The sequence below is a fragment of the Hemiscyllium ocellatum genome, chromosome 5 (genome assembly GCF_020745735.1).
Source record: "Hemiscyllium ocellatum isolate sHemOce1 chromosome 5, sHemOce1.pat.X.cur, whole genome shotgun sequence".
Lineage (NCBI taxonomy): Eukaryota > Metazoa > Chordata > Chondrichthyes > Orectolobiformes > Hemiscylliidae > Hemiscyllium > Hemiscyllium ocellatum.
Window position 1 is genome coordinate 114,752,631 of NC_083405.1, and position 23,966 is coordinate 114,776,596.

The 23,966-nt window shown below is 40.5% G+C and overlaps 1 protein-coding gene across 2 annotated transcripts in view; it reads left to right on the forward strand.

Annotated features, from left to right (window-relative positions):
* Positions 1-23,966, forward strand: part of LOC132815831 (extended synaptotagmin-2-A-like) — a 219,472-nt gene that overhangs the window by 88,233 nt on the left and 107,273 nt on the right. For both annotated transcript variants that reach the window (XM_060825118.1, XM_060825119.1), the window contains exons 3-6: positions 1,521-1,655; positions 3,823-3,899; positions 11,037-11,109; positions 12,028-12,117. In XM_060825118.1, the coding sequence (XP_060681101.1) occupies positions 1,521-1,655; positions 3,823-3,899; positions 11,037-11,109; positions 12,028-12,117 (375 nt within the window). The remainder of the gene's footprint in view (positions 1-1,520; positions 1,656-3,822; positions 3,900-11,036; positions 11,110-12,027; positions 12,118-23,966) is intronic.

The window sequence follows — 23,966 nt, forward strand, 5'->3', positions numbered from 1 at the left end:
TAATTGAAACATACAGAATAATGAATGGCCTGGTCAGAGTATATGTCGGGAAGATGTTTCCATTGGTAGGAGAGACTAGGACCTGAGGGTATGGCATTAAAGGGAAGACCTTTTCAAACAGAGATAAGAAGAAACGTCTTCAGCCAGAGAGTGGTAAATGTGTGGAATTCATTGCCACAGGAAGCTGTGGAGGCCAGGACATTATGTATACTTAAGACTGAGATAGAGAGGTTCTCGTATATCAAGGGTTATGGGGAGACAGCAGGAGAATGGGGTTGAGAAACGTATTAGCCATGATTGAAGGGCAGAGCAGACTCATGGGCTGAATGGCCTAATTTCTGCTCCTATGTCTTATGGCCTTTATGAAGATGTTCACGGTAAGGCAAAAAAGTTAATAGTTTTGGAGGATGACGCGGATGAGAGCTGCTGAACAGACTTGATGGAAGCAGCAGTGAACTGTAATCCATGAGCTTTGGTAGGTGACACAGTTAAAATGATAGTGGTTCGGAGACCTTACACAGGGAATATAGTGGCCTTATGCTTGTGCAGTACACAAGAATATTAGACTTTCTGCACTAGTGGAACTACATTGACCCAAGCTGCTATTACCTGACAGGTTGGTGGGTTTGGCTGCTTTTTGTAAGTTACCAGTGTAAAGCACTGTATTCCTCTCCATCCACCAGTGTTTTACAGTCCCTTTAGCAAGGGAGGTGGTGAGCCTTACTGGGCCATGCCCTGGGATGGTGGGGGTGTGGCATGTGTTCCAACAATATAAGGGCCAGTTCCTGACTTCAGTGCCTGGAGTGGTGTGCAACAGGTCTTAAATATGGTGCCAGCAGCAGGAATGCCAGAAGATCCAGGCAGCAGTAAGCATGTCTGCCTCTTTTTTTGCTTTGTGATTGCATGAGAAGGTACAATGCAGAGACCGACTTATTGTTAATTAAGTGCAGAAGATTGAGAGAGAAAGTTCATTGCAGATGTGTGGACTGTATGCCATAAAACCCACTCAAATAAAGCACCAAATCAAAATGAAAAAATGCATACCTTAGACACAAACGTAAGGACAGCTATTTGAAAGAAAGTGTTCCTTTCAATGTGATTTTTCCCGACTTGTAGTCAGAAAAAGCCAAGGAAATGAACTGCTTAATTCAAGTTTGCAACAGTGAATCATGCTACTTCTGTGTCTAATGACTCGACAACTTTCAATGAGGAACGCAACATTTTTGATTTTATGCAGAAATTAGTTAGAACATGGAATATCCTATCAGATATAGTAATAATAGAAGAATAACAACTTTTTAAATGAATATTGGTGAACATTCAAAGAAGAAACACTTTTGAGTATGATGCATTGGAAGCCAAACAGAACTAAATCAATATTTATTTGAGAAAATTGCCGTTGATGTATAGTGCTAATATGGTTTTTAATTCTATGTAACGCTACAAACTTAATGTGCTAGTTTTGCATTTTGTATCTTGATCACAATTTATAAAGCTTTATTTTGTTTTATTACATTTAGACGGTAAAGCAGTTGTGGCCTTATATATGTCAATTTGTGGAGAAATTGTTGAAAGAAACCATTGAACCAGCTGTGAGGGGAGCAAACAGTCATCTTCGTACTTTCAACTTTACAAAGGTTGACATGGGAAACAAGGTGAGTGCTGATTACTGGAAAAAACAATTTTTAAAAAGCAGTTTGACTCGTAATTTGCCCTTATGTGTAAGAGGGAAATGAGTGTAGTCTTATTATTTTCCTTCTGTTTTCCATAATTCTCCCTAGCCAAATAGACATTCCTCCCCTTAATCCGAATTATTCTCCCTAAAACTTGCTGTATCCACGAATTCTGTCTTGCCTTGGTCTCAATGGCTGACAAAGTCGCATCCATCTATTGCCTTGCATCTGCCGCCACCACCACATCCTCTATTCATTTAATGTCCATCTACTTGAAAATAAACTCATCCAAAACTTTTAAACTCCCAACTATCTAGTTATTGGGGCATGTGCTGACCTTTGACCTGGAAGTAATGTGATCAAGAAAATGTGCTATTTCTTTAAAAATGTCTTGTGAAGCAAATTGTAATTGTTCTAAACATGGTTTTGGAAATTACTTAGCAGTTGAAAAGGGGTAAATTGTGCAAATAGTGCTTCCCACATCATCTAATGGCACTTCTGCCCTTAATAAGAAAGCTGTTAAGACTAATATTTATGTGGCCAGCAGAAGGAAGAAGAAAGAAGGTGCACTGCGTGTGTGTGTGTGTAAGTAACACAAGTAAATCGGACAAATAGCTGAAGACTAGATTAGAGCAATGATTGTGAATTGGATAATTATATTACTGCTAGAACCAATGAATATTTTTATGAAGGGCTGGGTAAGAAGTCTCTGCAGAATGTCATCCCAAATGTTCTGCATCTAACTAGATAGGTTTTGCAGAGTGTAAGATTTGATTGATGGTCATCTCTGGAGTCACTGAACAGTTGCTTGTGAATGTAATTCAAGTTTTAAATTGATTGAGTGGGAAAGTGAGGACTGTGTATGCACAAGGCTATGTTAAAGAACTTTTGAATCGTATGAGGTGCGACATGCCTTTGGTAATCATCAGAGATGTGTACCTGTGGTTGTGTAAAATGCATCATTGTTGTATTGTCTACTGTAAGTTAACATTTACCATTTTGAAGTACCACTTGTCTGTTAATTCATGCTTAATTTGTGTAGATTCTACTTCATGTTCATGTCCAGGTTGTATAATATTGGAATCTTGTAGAGAATGTATTAACTTTGCAGTGATTCAATAAATTGATATATTTTAATTTGCAACTCCCCCATGGAGATTATCAATCCTTCCATCCATCTGCAATGTAATTTTCTCAACCACTTCATCACATTACCCTTAATGCTGTTATCTCTATTAAAACATGTATCTGAAAAATGTGTTGCTGGAAGAGCACAGCAGGTCAGGCAGCATCCAAGGAGCAGGAGAATCGAACCGGCCTATGCCCGAAATGTCGATTCTGCTCCTTGGATGCTGTATGACCTGCTGTGCTTTTCCAGCAACACATTTTTCAGCTCTGATCTCCAGCATCTGCAGTCCTCACTTTCTCCTAAAACCTATATCCTGTTCATTTCCCGATCTTTGCTCTATCAGGGAGTACACATTTGAGCCTATTGGACATTTATTGGTTTAGCCATCCTATCAAATATCACTGGATTATATAAAGCTGCATTTTTGTCTGCCGAAGTTATTGACTACTCTTGGGTCTTCCTGATGAGCGAAGATTGCCTGTCTTGAATTTTTTTTTCCCAGAACGAGCAGTCTGCCCCTCTTTCCAGCTACTCTTCATCCTTGATGTCTTTGTCAGTAAGATAATTTGTTCCAACTGTCTTTTAACTATTCCCATTTTCCATTAAGACAAATGTCTCTCAGGTTCCATTTGCTCAAAGCTCGTATTTCTTGCTCATTTCTCCTCCTGTTGTGTGCAAAATGATCTCAATCATGAGATTTAGCTCTGATTGTCTTGGTCGTGTTTGCACTTAATTGCTCAAGTTCCCTTCTATTGGTTGACAATGTAAAAAGACCCCTCTCCTCCTATTTCCAAAAGTTTCAAAACCAGTATCGCATATGATTCTTGTTATAATTGAGACATTATTCCTACAAAACCCTTAGAATGTTTTGATGTATTGAAGGCCCTAAAAGAAATCCAGTTGGTAGAAATATAAATTCCTTCAAATGTGAAAAAGAATTTCTCGAAGTTTGAGATCATCATCTGTTCAGAAGGGTTTTCCAGACTGTTAATTATTAGTTCTTTGTTCATCTCTTTTCAGCCTCTGCGGATTGATGGGGTGAAAACATATATGGAAAATATAGACAGTAGACAAATTATTTTGGACCTTCAAATCAGGTAATTTCCACAGAACTATACTCAGTTGTTGGTTATGTTTATCTAATTATATATATTTTGAGTGTGATAAATCTGGAAAAGAACAGTAATTCTGATTTGGACCTATTTTGAGGTTTACCTTTGAGAGAACTAATTATTAAATTATATTTGGCCATGCTCTTCTTTCCTTCTGAAGGATTTAATTCCTTGTTGACAGTAATAATTTTTGGAATACCAGGCTTCCTTTCTCTGTTGAATCCATGTGGCCATTAAGTCATAGAGATGTCCAGCACAGAAACCGGCCCTTTGACCCAACTTATCCATGCTGACCAAGTTTCCTAAACTGAATTAGTGTCATTTGCTTGCATGTGGTCCATGCCCCAGACACCTTTCGTTTCTGTGTACCTGTCCAATAAGTGAGGCCCCTTTCAGTCATGGCTGACCATCATGGGTTGCATTCTCGTTCTGTCTTTTTGCTTCCCTGAAGCAACGTCGCTTGTGACTGAAGCGACTAATGCTGGAGTGATGGTTCTGGTGGTGGTCATTGATCTGCTAGAACTGCTGCACTCCTTCCTTCGTGCCAGTTTGTCTGCTGCAGCGCTCATCGGCTGCTTTTTCCCTGTTTTGAACTGTTGGTTCAGGGTGCTTCTCCATCTCATGCGTTCCTTTCCCAGGACTCCGTAACAATTTCAAGCACCTTCGTGTCCCTCATGCACACGTCCTTGTAGCACAGCTGGGGACGCTCAGTGGGTCTCTTCTGGATGCAAGCTCTCCATAGAGGATATCCTTTGGGATGCAGCCGTCCTCCATGCTGTGGACATGGCTCAACCAGCTCAGTCTCTGCTGCCTGAGCAGAGTGTACATACTAGGAAGGCCAGTGCGAAATAAGACCGCTGCGTTGGATGCTCTGTTTTGCCAGGGTATGCCCAGGATATGGCGGATACTCCTCAAGTAGGAGGTGTTCAGTCTTCTCCTATCTGGCATATGTAATCCATGTTTCATTGCCATACAGCAGTGTGCTTATGATGCAGGCTTTGTAGACTGGTATTTTTGTTTTCACTGTCGGCTTAGTGTTTGTCCATACTGGAGTTGAGGTGAACAAATGTTGAGGCTGCTTTCCCGATTCCTCTTGTCGATCTGTGTCCAAGGAGAGGTTGTCAGTAATGGTAGAGCCAAGGTACGTAAACTGATGGAAGACATTGAGTTTGTAATCGTCGATAGTGATGACCGGCGGTGCCTCTGTGTCCTGTTCCAGTATGCTTGTCTTAAAACTGATAGTCAGGCCGAAATCCTTGCAAGTTTGAGAGAGGCTATCTATCAGTAACTGGGGTTCCTGCTGGGTGTGTGTTGCAAATGCAGCATCATCGTCAAACAGCATGTCCCTGATGAGTGCCGCACATACTTTTGTCTTGGCTCTGAGGCGGGTCAGGTTGAAGAGCCTGCTGTCTGAACTAATGCATAGGTAAATCTCTGTTGCGGTGCCAAAAGCATGTTTCAGAAGCATGGCAAAAAAAAACCCAAAGGGTGTGGGAGCAAAGGTGTAGCCTTGTTTGATGCTGCTGTGGATGTTGAAGGGCTCAAGAGCTGCCGTGGAACTGCACTGTCTCCTTCGAGTCAAGATGACCCAAGCAAAGGCTTTGCCAACAGTGTTGAGGAGAGAGATGTCTCTGTCGTTATTGGAGTCGCTTCTCTCGCCCTTGTAGAAGGCAATGATCTTGGACAGAGCAATATACCTGTCCAAATGTCTTTCAAGTGTTGTAATTGTACCCACCTCTAACATGTCATCTGGCAGCTTATTCAATGTACGCATTACTCTGTGAAAAAGTTGCCCTAAGGTACCTTTTTGGTATAACAACTTCTGTCAAAGACCGCAAGAAATTATAGAGAGTTATGAATGCAGCCCGCTCCATCACGAAAACCAGCCTTCCTTCCACTGATTCCATCTGTACTTCCCACTACCTCGGGATAGCAACCAACATCATCAAAGACCATTCCCACTCCATATCTTCCATGCTCCTTTCTTTGCATATCTCATTTCCCTATTGTACTTCCAATGCCACTAAGTGTCCTCCATAACCACAATCACTGTAACTAAAATGTACAGAACAAATGAGCCATTGGCAAGTCTTTGTAATATTGATGAAGCTGACAGGCTAATTAGTATTTGAAAATCTACTGTAGAAACTAAATTGTTCAGCCTGCAACTTCAAAGGTTCAATCTGAGCTATTTATGTTATAGATGACAAAAAAAAACTTCTTACCCATCTCACACCTCTTATTCTAATAACAAAGATCCAGGCCTTTTAAAAAAAAATCTCTTGAAGGAGAGTTAGATTAATGAGAAATAATAAGGCTGTCAACCGAGCAGTTCTTGCAGTTCCCCACTGCAAGTTGAGTGTGTCGGCTGTGTCAACCAAAGCAGTGAGAACAGTTGACTGGATGTGTTTTTCCAGATTAAAACTTTCTGAGAAAGTAAGAAGAGCAATATATCTCAAAAGTAATATTGAATGACTGAGCTCTTTTGGTTCGTAGATCAGAACTACGGTTTCCCAGTGGTTCTGGATGACAGGTTGTGAGCCTTGTCTTCCTACAGAACAGGTCTTCTTCAATCAAACTATGGGCAAATTTGGAATGTTCACCCCACAATGGAGCCAATAAAGATTTTCCACTTGCACTTTTATCCTACATTGAAGAAACTTGTTGGGAGTAGGGGGTGGGAATCCTGGAAATGGGTCCTACTCATCCTTTCTAGAAGGCTTCCTGTCATGTTCTGACCCATTTCTGGGTCACAAATTGAAAATTTATACAGTCATATCAAATAGTTCAAATTTTGAAATAGTCTGTTAGCCTCATGAACTAAACGGATATTTAGTGGTGTCTGTTTTGGCCCGACTCTTTGTCTTAGATGTCTTGGCTCTATCTAATCCAACCAGTGTTTTTGATTATTGATTTTTTTTAAGCTCTGCTACTGTTCAAAGTTGGCTGTGTTCAACTGCACTGTTGTACTTGGTTGTAATTCTTTTACTATTCTTTGTTATGGTTCTAGTCAGCACATTTCAACTCAGTTCAAATGTGCTGACTATAGGTTATATAGGTTCAACTCAGTTACTTCCTGATGGGTGGCTTATTTTGTTTTTATTTTTGAGTTGAGCATCCCTGTAAAAGCAGTGAACTTCAGATGCTGCAGTCTGTTCAGTAAAGGTGCTTCTTTATTGCTGTTTATTATTGGGACCGGATTGAAACAATTGAGCACTTTGCTCTGTGACTTCAAAGGGATGTAAGACTTGAATATGCCAGGCTGAGTGTGAATGATTGTTTTCAGGAATGGCATCAGGGAACCAGTTAGAATTGTATGACAACTTGGAGATTTGTAATTGCTTTCACTGATGCTAGCTTTTAATTTGCAAATCATTTTTAAAAACCAAATTCCTATTTGCAAACTATCATAGTATAAGCTTCCAGTTCACACAGATATTTATTCGTTCAGGCTTCTGGATTTCTCGTTCCCTCCTGGTATTACATGACTGTGGACATTACTTTACTTTAACCTGGAAAAAAAGGATTGGAGGAATATTCCTGCAGCATTGTTTCAGTTTAAAAAGAAGGCCTTCTGTGATCACAAGCATAACTGTGCATTTTGTGGTCTTATGGCCTTCCAATTGATACACTTTTTCTCATTTTTTGGCAATTGCTGTCAGACTAGTGAAGTGTTTCCAGCATTTTCTGTTTAATTTTAGGTTTTCAGCAGCTGTTTTTTGACTTTGTTCCAGGTTTACTGTGTAGAACTTATTCTACTCTTTGTCTAGTATCCAAACCTTGGATTCTCATTATCCATTGTGATTTTATGTTGAACCAATCTTCACATCAGGCCTTTATCCCACTTTGTTTCCTGGAGACTGTAAGGCCTAGGAGCAGAAGTAGACCATTCAGCCTATCAAGCTTGCTGTGCAATTTAGTGAGATCAATGCTCATCTGATGACACTAAACTCCACTTTACTGCCTTATTTCCATTCACCTTAACTTGTTTGCCGATTAAAAATCTATGTATCTCAGCCTTGAAAATACTCAATGACCCAGTGTGGACAGTTCTCTGCATAAATTCACTATCCCTTCAGAAAAGAAATTCCTCCTCATCTCTGACTTAAATGTGTGACCCTTATTCTGAAATTATGCACCCTGATTCTCAACTTTCCCACTCAGGTCAAGTACTTCTCAGGATCTAGCCTGTCAAGGCCCCTAAGAATCTTCAATGTCTCAATAAGGTTGCGTCTCGTTCTTTTAAATTCCAGGAGTACCTACTCGACCTATCCCTGTAAAGAGAGTCCTGCCACATCCGATTCAGCCTAGTGAACTTGCTCTGTACGGCCTTCTTGAGTTAGGAACCCAAAACAATTGGCAAATGCCAGTTGTGGGCTGATTTAATTCCTTGTATCATTGAATCCCAACAGTGCAGTCTGCACTGACCCTTTGACCAACATCCCATCCCACATTATGCTTTTACCATGGCTAACTTATCTATCCTGTACATCTCTGGACAACCACAGGACAATTTTCTTTTTAGCACATGACCGAACCTGCACATCGTTGGACTGGGGGAGGAAATTGGAACACCCAGAAGAAACCCGTGCAGACAGTGGGAGAGCATGCAAACTCCACACACAACGTTACTCATGGCAGGAATTGAACCCGGGTCCTTGATGCTGTGAGGCAGCAGTGCTAACCACTCTGCTACTGTGCCAGCCCTTTGATTAGTTATGGCAAAACCTGCCTGCTTTATACTCCATTCTTTTTTAAATAAACGCAGCCATTCCATTTGCCTTCCCTTTTACCTAATAGTTTTCTGTAACTCATGGATGGGGATGCCAAAATCCCTTTGTCCGATAGTTTTCTCACTTTTTCTCAATTTAACTAAGATTGAGCTCCTCTATTCTTCATCCTGAAGTACACAATCATGCATTTTCCCATGTTATATTCCAACTGCTTTGTTTTCGCCCACTAGTTTAAACCTCTCTATATTTGCAGACTCTCATCCTCTCCACTTGTTTTACCACCTATTTTTGTGTTATCTGCAAACTTGGCTGCAGTGCATTCAGTTTCTTATTCAAGTCATTAATTTATATTGTTGATAATTAAATCAATAATGTTCCTTTCCATTCTAATGGAAATGTCTATTACATTAGATTAGATTACTTAGTGTGGAAACAGGCCCTTCGGCCCAACATGTCCACACTGACCCGCCGAAGCGCAACCCACCCATACCCCTACATTTACCCCTTACCTAACACTACGGGCAATTTAGCATGGCCAATTCACCTGACCCGCACATCTTTGGACTGTGGGAGGAAACCGAATCACCCGGAGGAAACCCACGCAGACACTGGGAGAACGTGCAAACTCCACACAGTCAGTCGCCTGAGTCGGGAATTGAACCCGGGTCTCAGGTGCTGTGAGGCAGCAGTGCTAACCACTGTGCCACCGTGCCGCTCACAAAGGGGGCAAATCTGAGGTTAAATTGTTTGTATGAAATTAGATATTTAATTTGAAGCATGTGTAGGTTTTATTTTGTTTCAAATATTCAAATACAGATTAAGTATTCTGAAAAATGTTTCTGCCCCACAGGAGCGACCTATCAACAGTTGTCATGTAACCAAACCTCCTCCAAGTTTTAAGTTCCAGCTCAGCTATAGTTTATTATGTTTCAGCTGAGATGTGAGGGCATACATTTATGTGCTTGTTTATGGGTTGTATTATTGACATTCAGTAAAGTAATACAGTTGTCGAGTCTGCATTAGAGTTCATGTCGATCACTTGTATTTAATGACGTCTGGTGGGTTTAAATACATCTCCTCTTCATTATGACCATGAATTATTGTTTTGATCATAGTTTGTATAATATATACTGTTAATTGCTTTCAGATCAATTACTTGAATAACCCTTTTCAGCTTTCAAGCATGAGATTTGAGATCAATTTTGATTCCTTGTGGTACATGTGAATGGAAATTAGGTTGGAAGGTAGTAATTTGTTCAGATGTAATCACCCTGCATGTGTCACCAAGGCCAAGCCTTCTTTGAATTGTTCCATGTATTTCTGCTATAATTTTGCAGTGTTGTAACTGATCTTGTCAGTCTCATCATAACAGTTTGTAGTTGTGGATGGCTGAGAGCCTGGTTGGTAAACTCACTCATGAAGAACCTGATGTTCAATGGTATTAGATTAGATTACTTAGTGTGGAAACAGGCCCTTCGGCCCAACAAGTCTACACCGACCTGCCAAAGCGCAACCCACCCAGACCCATTCCCCTACATTTATCCCTTCTCCTAACACTACGGGCAATTTAACAGTTTTGGACTGTGGGAGGAAACCAGAGCACCCAGAGGAAACCCACGCAGACACAAGGAGAATGTGCAAACTCCATACAGTCAGCCGCCTGAGGCGGGAATTGAACCCGGGTCTCTGGCACTGAGAGGTAGCAGTGCTAACCACTGTACCACAGTGTCGCATAGTATAAGAAGTAAACCTCTTGTTTGTCTTTGTCATCTCTTCACATGCTAATTTCTTGATTTTATTTTTTGTTTTGAAGCTGGAAATAAAGTTTGCGACTAAAACTTGAGTTGTTTTCTGTCAGTAATGTGGCCATGGCATATATGTGTTCTTATTTCTGGATGGCTGTCAAGTGCAACTAGCACTCTAATTAAATGGGCAGTATCCTTCTACATTAGGATTCGAGTAGAGTTGGGATAGTTTTCAAATTAGAATAGACAATTCTCGAAATCTTAGCATCTGTGGACAGAGAAGCTGAACGAACATTTCAGCTCAATTACCTTTCAGCAAACAGTTTTTAAAATGGTATTAAATTAGTTGCAATTATCAATATGCTCACCATTTTGCTTCCTGCTGTAAATGTAAAGAAGCTCATGATCTAACAGGATGTTCAGATTCATGGAATAATGAACGTTAGAAAGGAACTCTGAAATCATTTGCTTCTGAGCCAACTTTGCTAATGTTATCTTGTTGCAGCAAAAATCTGTTGCTGATAGATGCCTACTGAGCTTTCTTTTTGCTTTAACATCTTGGGGGTTTCAATAAAAGCCTAGATTAATGATTGATTAACATTGCTTGGCATGTTGTTACATGATACTACTTTTCATCTTCCCAGCTACGTTGGAAACTGTGAGATAGACCTTGAGATTAAGAAGTACTTTTGCAGAGCTGGTGTGAAAGGTATACAGGTAAGTGCCTTAAATGCTAGAACTCTTTAGATGGCTGTCTGCACTTTTTGGATACATGCTTGTGAAATGGTAATTAACTGCTCTTAACTGGTGTCATGTAATATGTGGAATTGAAAGGCAATCAAGTTAACTGTAAGGATTGCTATTTCAGAGTTTTGTTTCTTGATTACCTTTTAGGGATCTGAGCATGCATATTGAAGTTGTCCTTGGGAGATGTAGTTTAGAGAAATGGGAATTGCTAATAATCTGAAGGAACAGCTCGATTGACTAAATGGTCTTTTTCTTTGTATTCTTGTGTTCACTTTACTGAGTTCTGTCTGGCTCCACCACCTTTTGAAGGTAATTTGGATGTGTGCAATAAATGCTGGCCTAGCCAACAATGTCCATATCCTGTGAATTAATTAAATAAACATTGCAAAATAGCATCCGTTGCGTACCAAAGTGCTTTAATGCCTGGAATTATAGAACATTAATAGGTACTGAACAATCAGACTTGCCTGATCTGCTTGTGGGTAATTTCATGGAGGGAAAATAGAAGAGAATATTCCACATACTTCAAAGTCATTTCTTTGATCTGGAGGCTGTTCACATAATGTTATATAAGATAAACTGAAAGAGTTGCCAGAAGCTGGAAATCAGAAACAAAAACACAAATTTCTGGAAAAACTCAGCAAGTGTAGTAGCATCTGTTGAAAGAAGTCCGAGTGAACGTTTTGGGACCAGTGACCGTTCAGAATGGAACGTATTCTGACTTTTCTCCACACGTTATCTGTGATATTGGTTATGGATATGTATGAGAATATGTTTGAGAAGTTTGGTCCTTGAAATGTGTTTTGAGCACAACTGAGCTATTCTCTAATCTGTAAAAGGAGATGATATTTTTTCTGAAATGATCTGGACCATTTATTATTTTCGCAGCTGAATGGTATAATTCGTGTGATTCTTGAACCCTTGATTGGTGACATGCCACTGGTTGGAGCACTATCACTCTTCTTTCTTCGCCGGCCTGTGAGTATCTTTATTATCTTCTGGAATTGCTGATACTGGACTTGGTGTTGGGAAAACAATACTGCATATACCCTTGTTTCTGACACATCCTTACATCTGCAGTGTACCACCTTTTTATGGCCAGGCAGTATAAATTGCTCTTGTATTATACTTAATGATTGGAAAAAACACTTGAATTCCTCTATTGTGATATTAGTAACCGGTTTTTTTCTACTGGTTTGTGAGCCAGAAATCATGTGGCATAAATTTAAGATGATCAAAAATATTTAAAAGTTTGTGTCTAACTATGTATTTGCGTATGCAATGGTCAGAATTTAAAATTCTGACGTAAACTGTGCTTGAAGCAAAGTTCAAAGTCATACTAAAATGGGACTATCGAGTTAGTGCAGAAAAGAACATTAAAAGTTTATAGTGTGTATATGGAAGAGTGGAGTAACTAGATAAGACCTAACAAACTGAAATACCTATTTCTGTGATATAAAATGATCTTAACTAATCATTTTATCAGTGCTCTTAAAATAATTCCTTAGCCATGCAAAGTCTTTGTCTAAAATAGAGTCAGATCCTAAATTTAGATGCTTTAACCATGGTTAACAATATGTACTTGTAAAGCTGCTAACGCCCTATTTCTGTTTTGAAAATGTGAAATCTAATAATGTTGGATCATTTAGTTCACCAGTAAAAATTTTCACCTAAGCAACCATATATTTGTTGCTGGTGATAAGCTACAAATTTACAATTTTAAGTCACTTTATTAAAACTGAAATGCACGAACACAGTTTGATATTTGGCTCAGTCTGTCCCTGCTGGCATTTACTTGCCACATATCAAATATGTTAAAGTATTTATTTTAAATAGATTTTCCTTAAAAATGACAGTTAAGTTTGAAAATAGGATGGTCAACTGTAATTGCTAAATAAATACCACAAGCAATAATAAGGTGAATCTTTTGGATATTGAGCAAGAAACTAATGTTGGTCTGGATGTTGAGAGGACATTTTCCTTTTGAATAGTGCTGCAATGATTGGGGTGGCATGGTGAATCATTGGTAAGCACTGCTGCCTCTCAGTGCCAGGGATCCAGGTTTGATTCAAGCATCATGGAACTGTCTTTGTGGAGTTTGCATATTCTTGCTGTGTCTGCCGGGGTTTCCTCTCACAATCCAAAGATGTGCGGATTAGGTGGATTGGCTGTGCTAAATTGCCCCATAGTGTACAGGGGTTTGTGCATTAGGTGGATTAGCCATGGGAAATGCTCGGTTACAGGGATATGGTGGTGGGGGGTGGAGGGGTCTGTGTGGGATGCTATTCGGAGGGTAGGTGTGGACTCAGTGGGCGAATGGCCTGCTTTCACACTGTAGGGATTCTATGATTGTATGATACAAAATCTTCTGAGTTTACCAGCACGGATGATCTTTTCTTTACAGTCTTAAGTCTAACTCTGTGTTTCAATTATACCTATCATTCATTTAATAATATTATATAATTATGAAGCTTTGTTCGTTCCATCACTGGGTAGGCCAGCATTTATTGCCCATCCCTAATCGCTCAGGTGTCAGTTAAGAGTCAACCACATTGCTATGGATCTACAGTCACATGTAGTCCACACTATGTAAGGATGGCAGTTTCCTTCCCTAAAGGACATTAGTGAACCAGATGGGCATTTCTGATAATTGATAATGGACTCTTGGTCATCATTAGTCTCCTCATTCCAGATTTTTATTGAACTCAAATTCTACTATTTACCAAGGCTAGATTTGGACCCAGGTCTCCAGAACCTCCCCTGGCAGTGTGTTCTCTGCCTAATGCCATACACTCAACAATTGTTTAATACATTACAAAGCTGGGAAGACAGTGTGTCATGGTATTGTCACTGAATCCAGAGACCTATATGATGTTCTGGGGACTACCACCACAGCATATGGTGAAATCTGAATTCAATTGAAATCTGAAACAAAAGGTCCAATGAGACCATTGTCAATTGTAGCAAAAGTCAATCTGTTTCATAAATGTCCTCTACACCAGGTAATCAGCTGTCCTCACCTGTCTGGTCTGGCCTACATGTGACTCCAGAGTTACTGCAAAGTAAATGACTCTTAACTACCTTCTGAAATGGCCTAAACTTGTACCAATCGCTAGAACTTTTCAAAAAAACAAAAGCAGGAAAGTAGACCACCTGGCATCAAGTAAGCCATTAGAAATGATAACCCTGCAAGCTCGTTCTTCCTCCTGTCCGAAGACTAATTCCAAAATTTGGAAGCGCTATCTCACTGGTCAAGCAATAGACTGACATTGTCAGTAGGGTATGATTCTATGAGTATGACTAGATTCTGAGCAAAGACAGACCTAACAGAGGTGGCTTCAAAGTGGTATACAGTTCAGACTGTGGGCACATTCAAAATTGACTTCGGACCCTGTGACATCTCCGAGCATCAGGTTAATTGTGGGCAAGGAAGCCGCCTGCTGACGAACACAAGCTGTTCCACCTCACCTGATGAATCCGTATTCCTCCATATTGAACATCATTTGGAAGAATCATCTAGGTAGGAGTTTTCAATATCTAACTCCAAAAGTGGCACGGAGACAGAATAATTGACTGAACTGGTTAAGTCCTAAAAGATATGGTTGCTATACTGGGTCTGCAGCAGGTAGTGAGGGAACAAACAGAGAGAAGTATTTTTGATGTCGTTCTCCCAGATCTGCTTGCCACAGATACATTTAGTCATAACTATTATTTGGCGACCACTGTATGGTCATTGTGGAGACAAAGTTCCATCTTCACATTGAGCTAACTGAGTAAAACAGTGTTGCATGGCAGTATCACCATACGAAATGAGATACACTTCAATCAACAGATTTAGCAGCTCAAGACTCAGTTTTTATTCGGTGTGTTGGGCTGTCTGCTGCATTAGAATTGTAATTCTAAGACATTCTACAGCCTCATTGCCTGGTGTATCTTCTGACTATCATCAAGCCAAGGAATCAACCCTGGCTCAATGGAGGATGCAGGAGAGCATTCTGGGACCAAAATTATTGGCATAGCCAAAGGTCAAGCTATCAACTTAGTGAAGCTATAGAATAGGACCATTTGTGTGCCAAACAACACAGCAGCATCTGATCGAGCTAAGCAACCCCACAACTAATCAATCAGATCCAATCTCTACCATCCTGCTGCAAGCAAATGTGAATGGTGGTGGACAGCTCATTGGAGGAAGAGGAGGCTCCAAAAATGTTACTTAACAATTGCCAGTCAGAAGTGCAAAGTCCCTTAGAAGACCCTAGTATCAAGAAGCAGTCTTCAGCCATAATACCATGAGATATTGGAGCAAAGTTAGGCCATTTGGCCCATTCAATATGGTCCACCATTTGATCATGACTGACATTTTTTCAGTCCCATTTTCTTCCCTTCTTCCCATTATATTTGATCCCTTTACTAAGCAAGAACTCATCTATCTCCACCTTAAAGTACACTCAATGACTTGGTCTTCTACGGCAGTGTGATCCACAGATTTGCTGCCTTCTGACTGAAGAAATTCCTCTTATTTCAGTTCTAAAGGGTTGTCCCTTCATTCTGTGGTTGTGCGCTCTGGTTCTAATCTCTCCTACTAGTGGAAACACATTCTCCACGTCTATTCAATCCAGGTCTGAGTGTATTCTGTAAATTTCTTTGAGATTCCCACCCCCACCCCCCAACCTTCTAAATGCCATCAAGTATGGCCTTTGTATCAGTCTTGTGAGGGACCTTGTCAAAGGTTTAATAAAAACCAAAAGAATTGTGGATGCTGTAAATCAGAAACAAAAACAGAAGTTGCTGGAAAAGCTCAACAGGGGTCTGGCAGCATCTGTGAAGAGAAATCACAGTTAATGTTTTGGGTCCAGTGACCCACTGGATTTGACTTCTCTTCACAGATGCTGCCACCCCTTAGGTAGGATGTATTGGCCTTGAAGGGAGTACAACATAGTCCAGGTATCATTCTTGTAATCCTATGAGGAGAGATTGTATATGAATTAAGACTTTTCTCGAAAATTTAGAAGGTGAAGGGATGATCCCATCAAAGTCTTCAAGGTATTTGCAGGGAAAGACTGGGTAGATAAAGAAAATATTAATGTCACTGTTTGGGAATTCTAGAGCAAGGGAGCACAGTCTGAGAATTAGGGCCATGTCATTCAGGAGAGATGTTAGGAAGCACTTCCATCCACAAAGGGCGGAAGAGGTTTGGAACTCAGCAGTTGATGCTAGATCAGTTGTTAATTTTAAATCTGAGATAACAAAGTTTTGTTAAGTGAAGGCATGAAGGGTTTTAGGCCAAAGGTAGATATATGGAGTTAGGCCACAAATCAACCACTATCTTATTGAATGGTAGAACAGGCTAGAAGGACTGAATGACCTCCTGCTGTTCCTATGGTCAGTAAATAGTGGCCTAACCCATGATACCCACATGCTGTAAACAAATAGGAAAAGAAGAGAAATGAAATTTGAATTAACTTAGTAGCCATCCTCTGTACCTTTTTGAAAACTTTAATATTCTCTTGAGGAAATAAAAACTGATCACCGAAATCTAACTGATACTTGGCCAAAGTCTGTGAAAGGGCAATAGAAGTCCATTTTGTCTTGTAGTGAATTGGCCGATAAATGTACCCAAACATTCTTTTCCATCAACCTACCAATTTACCAGTTAGCCCTCAAATCTTTAGCAATCTATGCACGAATTGCCCAAATTTCTTGATTATTGTTTTAATGCTTATCCCTTGCAAGGGTTTTCATTCTCCCTGTCTGTATCTTTAATATTGCACTTTGCAAAGTTAAATATTGTTTGTCAGTCATGACAAGTGTGTAGTTTTATCTCCAAATAATTGTATATTGGATTTGTAAACAGTGAATTTGTAGATTGTCTGACCTTGTGCTATGGACAAGGATCTTGAAAGGAGAATTTGTGCTTGTTTCTTGGCATGCAACAGGTTTTATTCCTTTCACACTTCTTTTCTTTATATATTTATGTTGCTACAATGAAACCAGTTGCTCAGTGTTACCTGAAATTGCTGATTGGTATCAGTTGAACCACAGGTTTTGTTGAACAATTAGATTTTTTTTTTTGTGGAGTGAGAAAATTCCACTGATCTTTGACAAATGGCAGGTAGGACTCAGATGTGAATATTCTGACCCTATTTCTGACCTATTTCTGACCAACCCTTGTTTTCCAGTGAGATTCATACTTGCCCCTTTCCACCACAGGCAAACACAAACTCAGCAGGGACATTTGAACTTAGTGCTGAGTTCAGGAGATTCATTTTGGTTGTTGTGAAGGCATTAAATTGTAATGTCAGTGATAAATTCATGGGGTGAATGTAAACACTCTTGAAGGGTTGATGAGCTCTGTGTAGTGTCATGATTTGAAATTGCTTAAGTCTCTCACTAAAACTGTAGAGGGTAACTGGTGGTGATGTCATTGGTTTAAAACAAGACATTGAATTGCTTTAATTGTAAGGTCAGCTGCTGTTGTCCAGTTGATACATTATTTAAAAACAAAATTGTTGAATCGATTTTGTTCAGACGTGTTATGACACCACTCCACGGTAATTCTGGGACAAAGATATGGACACAGCGCCACTGCACCACAGGAATCTTGGTGCCTTACATTTTGATTCTTCCCAATATGCAATTATACCATTATGCAAGCTTGGTTGAGTTTTCAATGTTCTATTATCTCAGCAAGGGGTTCTGAATTCACATTTTCACAATTTAAAGTATTAAAAGGATTATTTGATTTTAGTGTTGGGGTATGAATAGGAATTACTTTCAGACTTATGCAGTGATATACAAGGTTTGAATGGGTTTCATTAATAGGAGACTTTGTTCAGTACCAAGTGTGTTAAGTCAGTTTTGTTTGAGAAGTTTTCTTTAAGTTTCCACATGGCTCCTGAGATCTGCTCCTGGTGGACACTGAGTTGATATCAACACTGTCAGGGAACAGAGAGGTCACTGGTGGAGCTCCAGTTGCCATGGGGATCGTGGGGAGCGGGAGCATGGAAGTGGAATTTTGGGATTAGGACTGTAGGACCTAACTGCTTTTCACTGAATCAAGTCCCAGAGTGTTGAGCAGAAAATGGGGAAACTGTAGAGAGAGAAACAAAATCTACATTTTTGAGTCTGATATAACTTTTTTATTCTAGAATGGATTCCAGTATTTTATTTTTATTTCAGTTTTCCAGTATTTTGCTTTTGTTTGTGCAATATTTAGGTGGGTCTTCTAATAAGCTTTCCTCAGTATGCTTGTCCTTTTGACCACCTAAGATCTGCTTCCATTGTCAGAAGGGTCGTTTCTCTTTTGCACCTGTGATTTAGACCAAGAAAAGTTTGCCAACTCAGGCATTTAGCTTTAATTGTGTAAATTCATGAACAGGTTTGAATTGTTCAGAAAGTCTTTCTGTGCAAGATTTTTATTCTAGTCAGGCTCCATTTTTTGATTTGAGTTTGACCAGAACCAATATAGAAATCACTATGACTTGCTCTGTTTAAAGTGGTTTCATAAAGCTTTCTTTACTCCCTCATGGGATGTGTGTGTTGGCTGGCCGGCATTTTATTGCCTGCTCCTAGTTGTCTGCAAGAATGTGATGGATGAGCTGTCTTCTTGAATTGCTGCAGTCTGTGTATTGTAGGTGGACCCACAATGCCATTAGGGAGAGGATTACAGGATTCTGACCCAGTGGCAATAAAGGAAATAGGATACATATTTGAGTCAGGATGGTGAATCGCTTCGAGGGGAATTTGAAAGTGCTGGCAAGTGGTGGTGTTCCCAAGTACCTGCTGCCCTTTTGCTTGATGGAAATAATATTGGGTTTGGAAGGTATCCTCTAATGATCTTCAGTGAATATTTGCAGTGCATCTTGTCGATAGCACATACTGCAACTTGAGTGCCAGCAGTGGAAAGAGTTAGTGCTTGTGGTTGTGATGCCAATCAAGCAAGATGCTTGGTCCTGGATGGTATCAGGCTTCTTTAGTATTGTTGGAGATGCATTCATCTAGGCAATTGGGGTGTATTCCATCACATTCCTGATGTGCCTTGCTTTGACAGGCTTTGGGGAGTCAGGAAATGAATTACTTCAATATTCCTAGCATCTGATCTGCTTTTGTAGCCACTTGTTTATGTGGTGACACCAGTAGAGTATCAGGTGAATGTTAACTCCCAGGATGTTGATAGTTGGGTATTCAGTGGTGGTAACTATTGACTGTCAAAGGATTAGATTGTCTCTTACTGCGGATGGCCCTTGCCTGACTTGAGGTGCAAATGTTACTTGCCACTTGTGAACTGAAACTTGGATATTATCTAGATCATGTATTTGAACATGGATTGCTCCAGTAGTTGAGGAGTAACAAATGATTGATTTGATTTATTGTTCTTACATGTACCTGAGTATAGTGAAAAGTTTGTTTTTTGTCTTGCAAGCATAACATGCAAGGATAGGCAGGTCATAGGGTGTTTAGACAGAGCAAAGCATACAGGGTTATGGCTGCACAGGAGGTGCACGTAAGCAAGATGAACATAAGATTTGCGATTAGAGAAGTCCATTCAGTAGTCTAATAACAGCAGGGAAGAAACTGTTCTTGAACCTGTTGGTTTGTGTGTTCATGCTTCTGAATCTTCAGCCCGATGGGAGAGGTTGGAAGAGTGTATTACTGGGATGGGAGGGGTCTTTAATGATGGCAGCCTTTCTGCGGCAGCAGGAAGCGTAGATGGAGTCCATGGATTGGAAGTTGGCTTTTGTGGTAGCTTAGGCTGTGTACGCAACTTTCTGCAGTTTATTCTGGTTCTGGGCAGTGCAGTCACCATACCAAGCTGATATGCACCCAGATAGAGTGCTTTCTATGGTGCATTTATGAAGGTTTTTGAGGATCCTTATGGACATGCAGAATTTCCTAAGCCTCCTGAGGAAAAAGAGGCGTTGTGCCACCTTGACTGTTGCATCTACGTGGGAGATCCAGGACTGATTGTTGATTATTGTCACTCCTAGGAACTTGATGCTCTCAACCCTCTCCACTACAGCTCCATTTGTGTAGAAATGCACGTGTCCTCCTTATTTCTGTTTGAAGTCAATTATCAGTTCTTTTGTTTTGCTGACATTGAGAGAGAGATTGTGATGATGCCATGATGCCAAGCCCTCTCTCCTCCCTGTATTCTGATGCATCATTGCTTGATATCTGGCCTACAACAGTGGTGTCATCAGCAAACTTGTCAGTGAAATGGTGCTGAACATTGTATAATCAACGAACATCTCTACATCTGATTTTGCGATGCAAGAAAAGTAGTTGATTGTAGCAACTGAAGATGTTTGGGCCTCGGACATTGCCCTGTGGAATTCCTGCGGAGATATCCTGGAGCTGAGATAGAGTCCTAGAGATATACAGCATAAAAACAGACCCTTCAGTCCAACTCATCCATGCTGACTAGATGTCCTAATCTAACCTAGTCACATTTGCTGACACCTGGCCCATATCCTTCCAAATTCTTCCTATTCATATGGCCATCTGGATACTTTTTAAATGTTGTAATTGTACCAGCCTCCACCACTTCCTCTGGCAGCTCATTCCATACACTCATCACCCTGTATGTGAAAAAGTTGCTCCTTAGGTCCCTTTTACATCTTTCCCCTCTCATCCTAAACCTATGCCCTCTAGTTCTGGACTCCCCAACCCCAGGGAAAAGACTTTGTCTATTATTCCTATCCATGCCCCTCAAGATTTTATAAACTTTTATAAGGTCACCTCTCAGCCTCTGACACTCCAGGGAAAACAGCCAATTCAACCCCTCCCTATATCTCAAATCCTCCAACTCTGGCATCATCCTTGTAAATCTTTTCTGAACCCTTTCAAGTTTCACAACGTCATCCTGATAGGAAGGAGACCAGAATTGCACGCAATATTCCAAAAATGGCCTAACTGATGTCTTGTACAGTCGCAACATGATCTCCCAACTCAATGCTCTGACCAATAAAGGAAAACATACCAAATGCTTCCTTCACAATTCTATTTACCTGAAACTCTCCTTTCAAGGAACAATGAACCTGCACTCCAAAGTCTTTGTTCAGCAACACTCCCCAGGACCTTACCATTAAGTGTATAAGTCCTGCTAAGATTTGCTTTTCCAAAAAGAGATGACAGACCTCCATCTTCCAATGTGGCAGATATCAGTCCAACCAGTGGAGAGCTTCCCCCTAATTCCCATTGATTCCAGTTTTGCTCCTTGATGCCAAGGGCTGTCACTCTCTCCTCACCTTTGGCATTCATCTCTTTTGTCCATGTTTGAACCAAGGCTGTAATGAGGTAAGGAGCTGTGTGGCCTTGTGGAACCCAAACTGAGTGTCAGTGAGCTGATTGTTGCGAAGGAGGTTCCGCTTGATAGCGTTGTTCTGATCATCACTTTACCGATGATTGAGAGTGGATTGAGGTGCAGTAATTGATAGGGTTGGAGTTGTACTTTTGTGCAGAGGTCATATCTGGGCAATCCAGTATTACAGCTGTACTGGAATGGCTTGGTTCCAGAAGCAGCAAGTTTTGGAGCATAAGTATTCCGTACTTTTGCTGAAATGTTGTCAGGCTCCATAGCTTTTGCAGTGTCTAGCATTTCTCACCATATCACATGGAGTGAATTGAGTTGGTTGGGAACACTGGCATCTATGATGCTAGGGACCACTGGAGGAAGCTGAGATGGATCATCCGTTCAGCACTTATGGCTGAAGATTGCTGTGAATGCTTCAGCCCTATCTTTTGCACTGATGACTTGGGCTTTTCCATCATTGAGGATGGGGGTATTTGTGGAGCCTTCCTCCATTGAGTTGTTTAATTGTCAAACACCATTCACAACTGGATATGGTATGATTGCAGAGCTTGGGTGTGATCAGTTGGTCATAGGATCCCCTTAGCTCATCTATCACTTGTTTGACAGGCAAGGAGCTTGGTTTGGTAATTTCACGGCTTGATGTTGCTCCCAATCTGTCCTCCTGCACTCCCTGTTGAACCAGGGTTGATCCCCTGGCTAAATGGTAATTTTAATTTAGTTGAACAAAGATGCAATGATTTTGTTATAAGTACAACTGTGGTCAACATTTGCGATATTGTGTACTTCTGTTTTTGTTTGTGGTGTGAGGTTTAGTTTCTGTGCAAGAGCAAGCTGCAAGGACCGCAAAGGTAAATCTTAGCTTTTTTTTTAGACCAATTTTTCTAATCCCCTGTTATTATATATCTGCAGAGCAAGTGGGACTTGAACCCAAGCCTCCCAATCCACGGCTGCGATACTACCACTTTGCCAAAAAGAGGGCCTCAAATCTTAGCTTCATTACAAGACATCTCAATTATTTGCGCACATACTGATCAATTCTACAAATAGCAAGCTTTGCAAGGTCAGGAAGGAGAGATCCCATCCAGAATGAGACACATCCCAAATGAGTATATATTTTGGGGAAATTGGAGGTAGCATAGGAGAGAGGAAAAGGTACTATTTCCTTGCTGTTTTTAGCTAATGTTAAGAAGCATGTTTTTAAACAGGATAAATTGAAGCCCTAGATCAGGAGCCCAGAATAAAAAAAAGATAACAGGTAAACCACAAGTTCACTGGTTGACAACAGTTACTGATTTGTCTGTCTATTACAGGTTAGTTTCAGGTTGAAGATACATTGGGAAATATCTACAGGCTACAAACTAAAATACCAGTATAAATTTTTTTAAAACTCAAATTAAGAACTAAGTAATTAAAATTGAAATGTGGGGCCAGGTGATATGTTGTACCTGCATGATGAGGGATTTGTGGTTTATAGTGACCACATCTGTAGCAAATGTTCATAACTTGGGGAACTTTAGCTCAGAGTTGATGAGCTGGAGTCTGAGCTTTGAACACTGCAACATATCAGGGAGAGGAAGAGTTACCTGGACACTGTTTCAGGAGGCAGTCACACCCCTTCGGTTAACTACCTCTAATTCTGTCACTAGTCAGGGACATGAGAGTTTGACAATGAGTGAGGCAAGTTGAGAGATCCAGGAAGCAGTACTAAAAGAACCTCAGTCATTGAACTTAGCTAACAGGTTTGAGTTTCTTGCTCCCTGTGTGGACAAGATTGGGGACTGGAGGGAAGATGAGCAAACTGACCAAAGGACCATGGTACAGGGAGGCGTTCAAGAGGGAGAAAAAGAAATGTAGCTGTAAATCAGGGATAGTACAGTCAGGGGATAGACAGTATTCCCTGTGGCTAGGATCAAGAATTCTGACGTTCAGGATATCTCATCTGAGCTGCAAAGTAGTTTGAAATGGGCGAAGAATGTCCACATAGGTACCAACAGTGCAGGTAGGAGGTTCTGCTGATGGAGTATGAGTAGCCAGGGCCTAAATTAAGAAGCAGGACCAGAAAGCTGGTAATCTGAGCCACAAGCAAACTGGTGCAGGGTCAACAAGATTTGAGACAAATGCATGGCTTAAAGATTGGTGTGAGAGAAATGCGTTTGAACTCAAAGGACATTGGAATAGTTCCCTCCTTCCTCAGTACTGATGCCGATGTGACAACCCCACCTGAATCATGCTGGGACTAGATTCTAGTGAATTGTATAAGTAGGGCATAGGTGCTGTGGATAAGGCTGTAGATTAATTAGGGGAGGGTGGGTTCATTTGCATGGAAAATGATGGAACACATTTAGGGAAAGGAGGGCTTAGCAGTGGGTATTAATTTCCTGAACAAGTAGTAGGACAGAGAGGATGGAAAGATCAGGAATCTAGTTTCAGACATGACAGATAAGGGACACCTATGAGAAGGGTGATGGTCAATGCAGGATTGAGGATGTACCGAAATGCATGCGGTATACAAAAC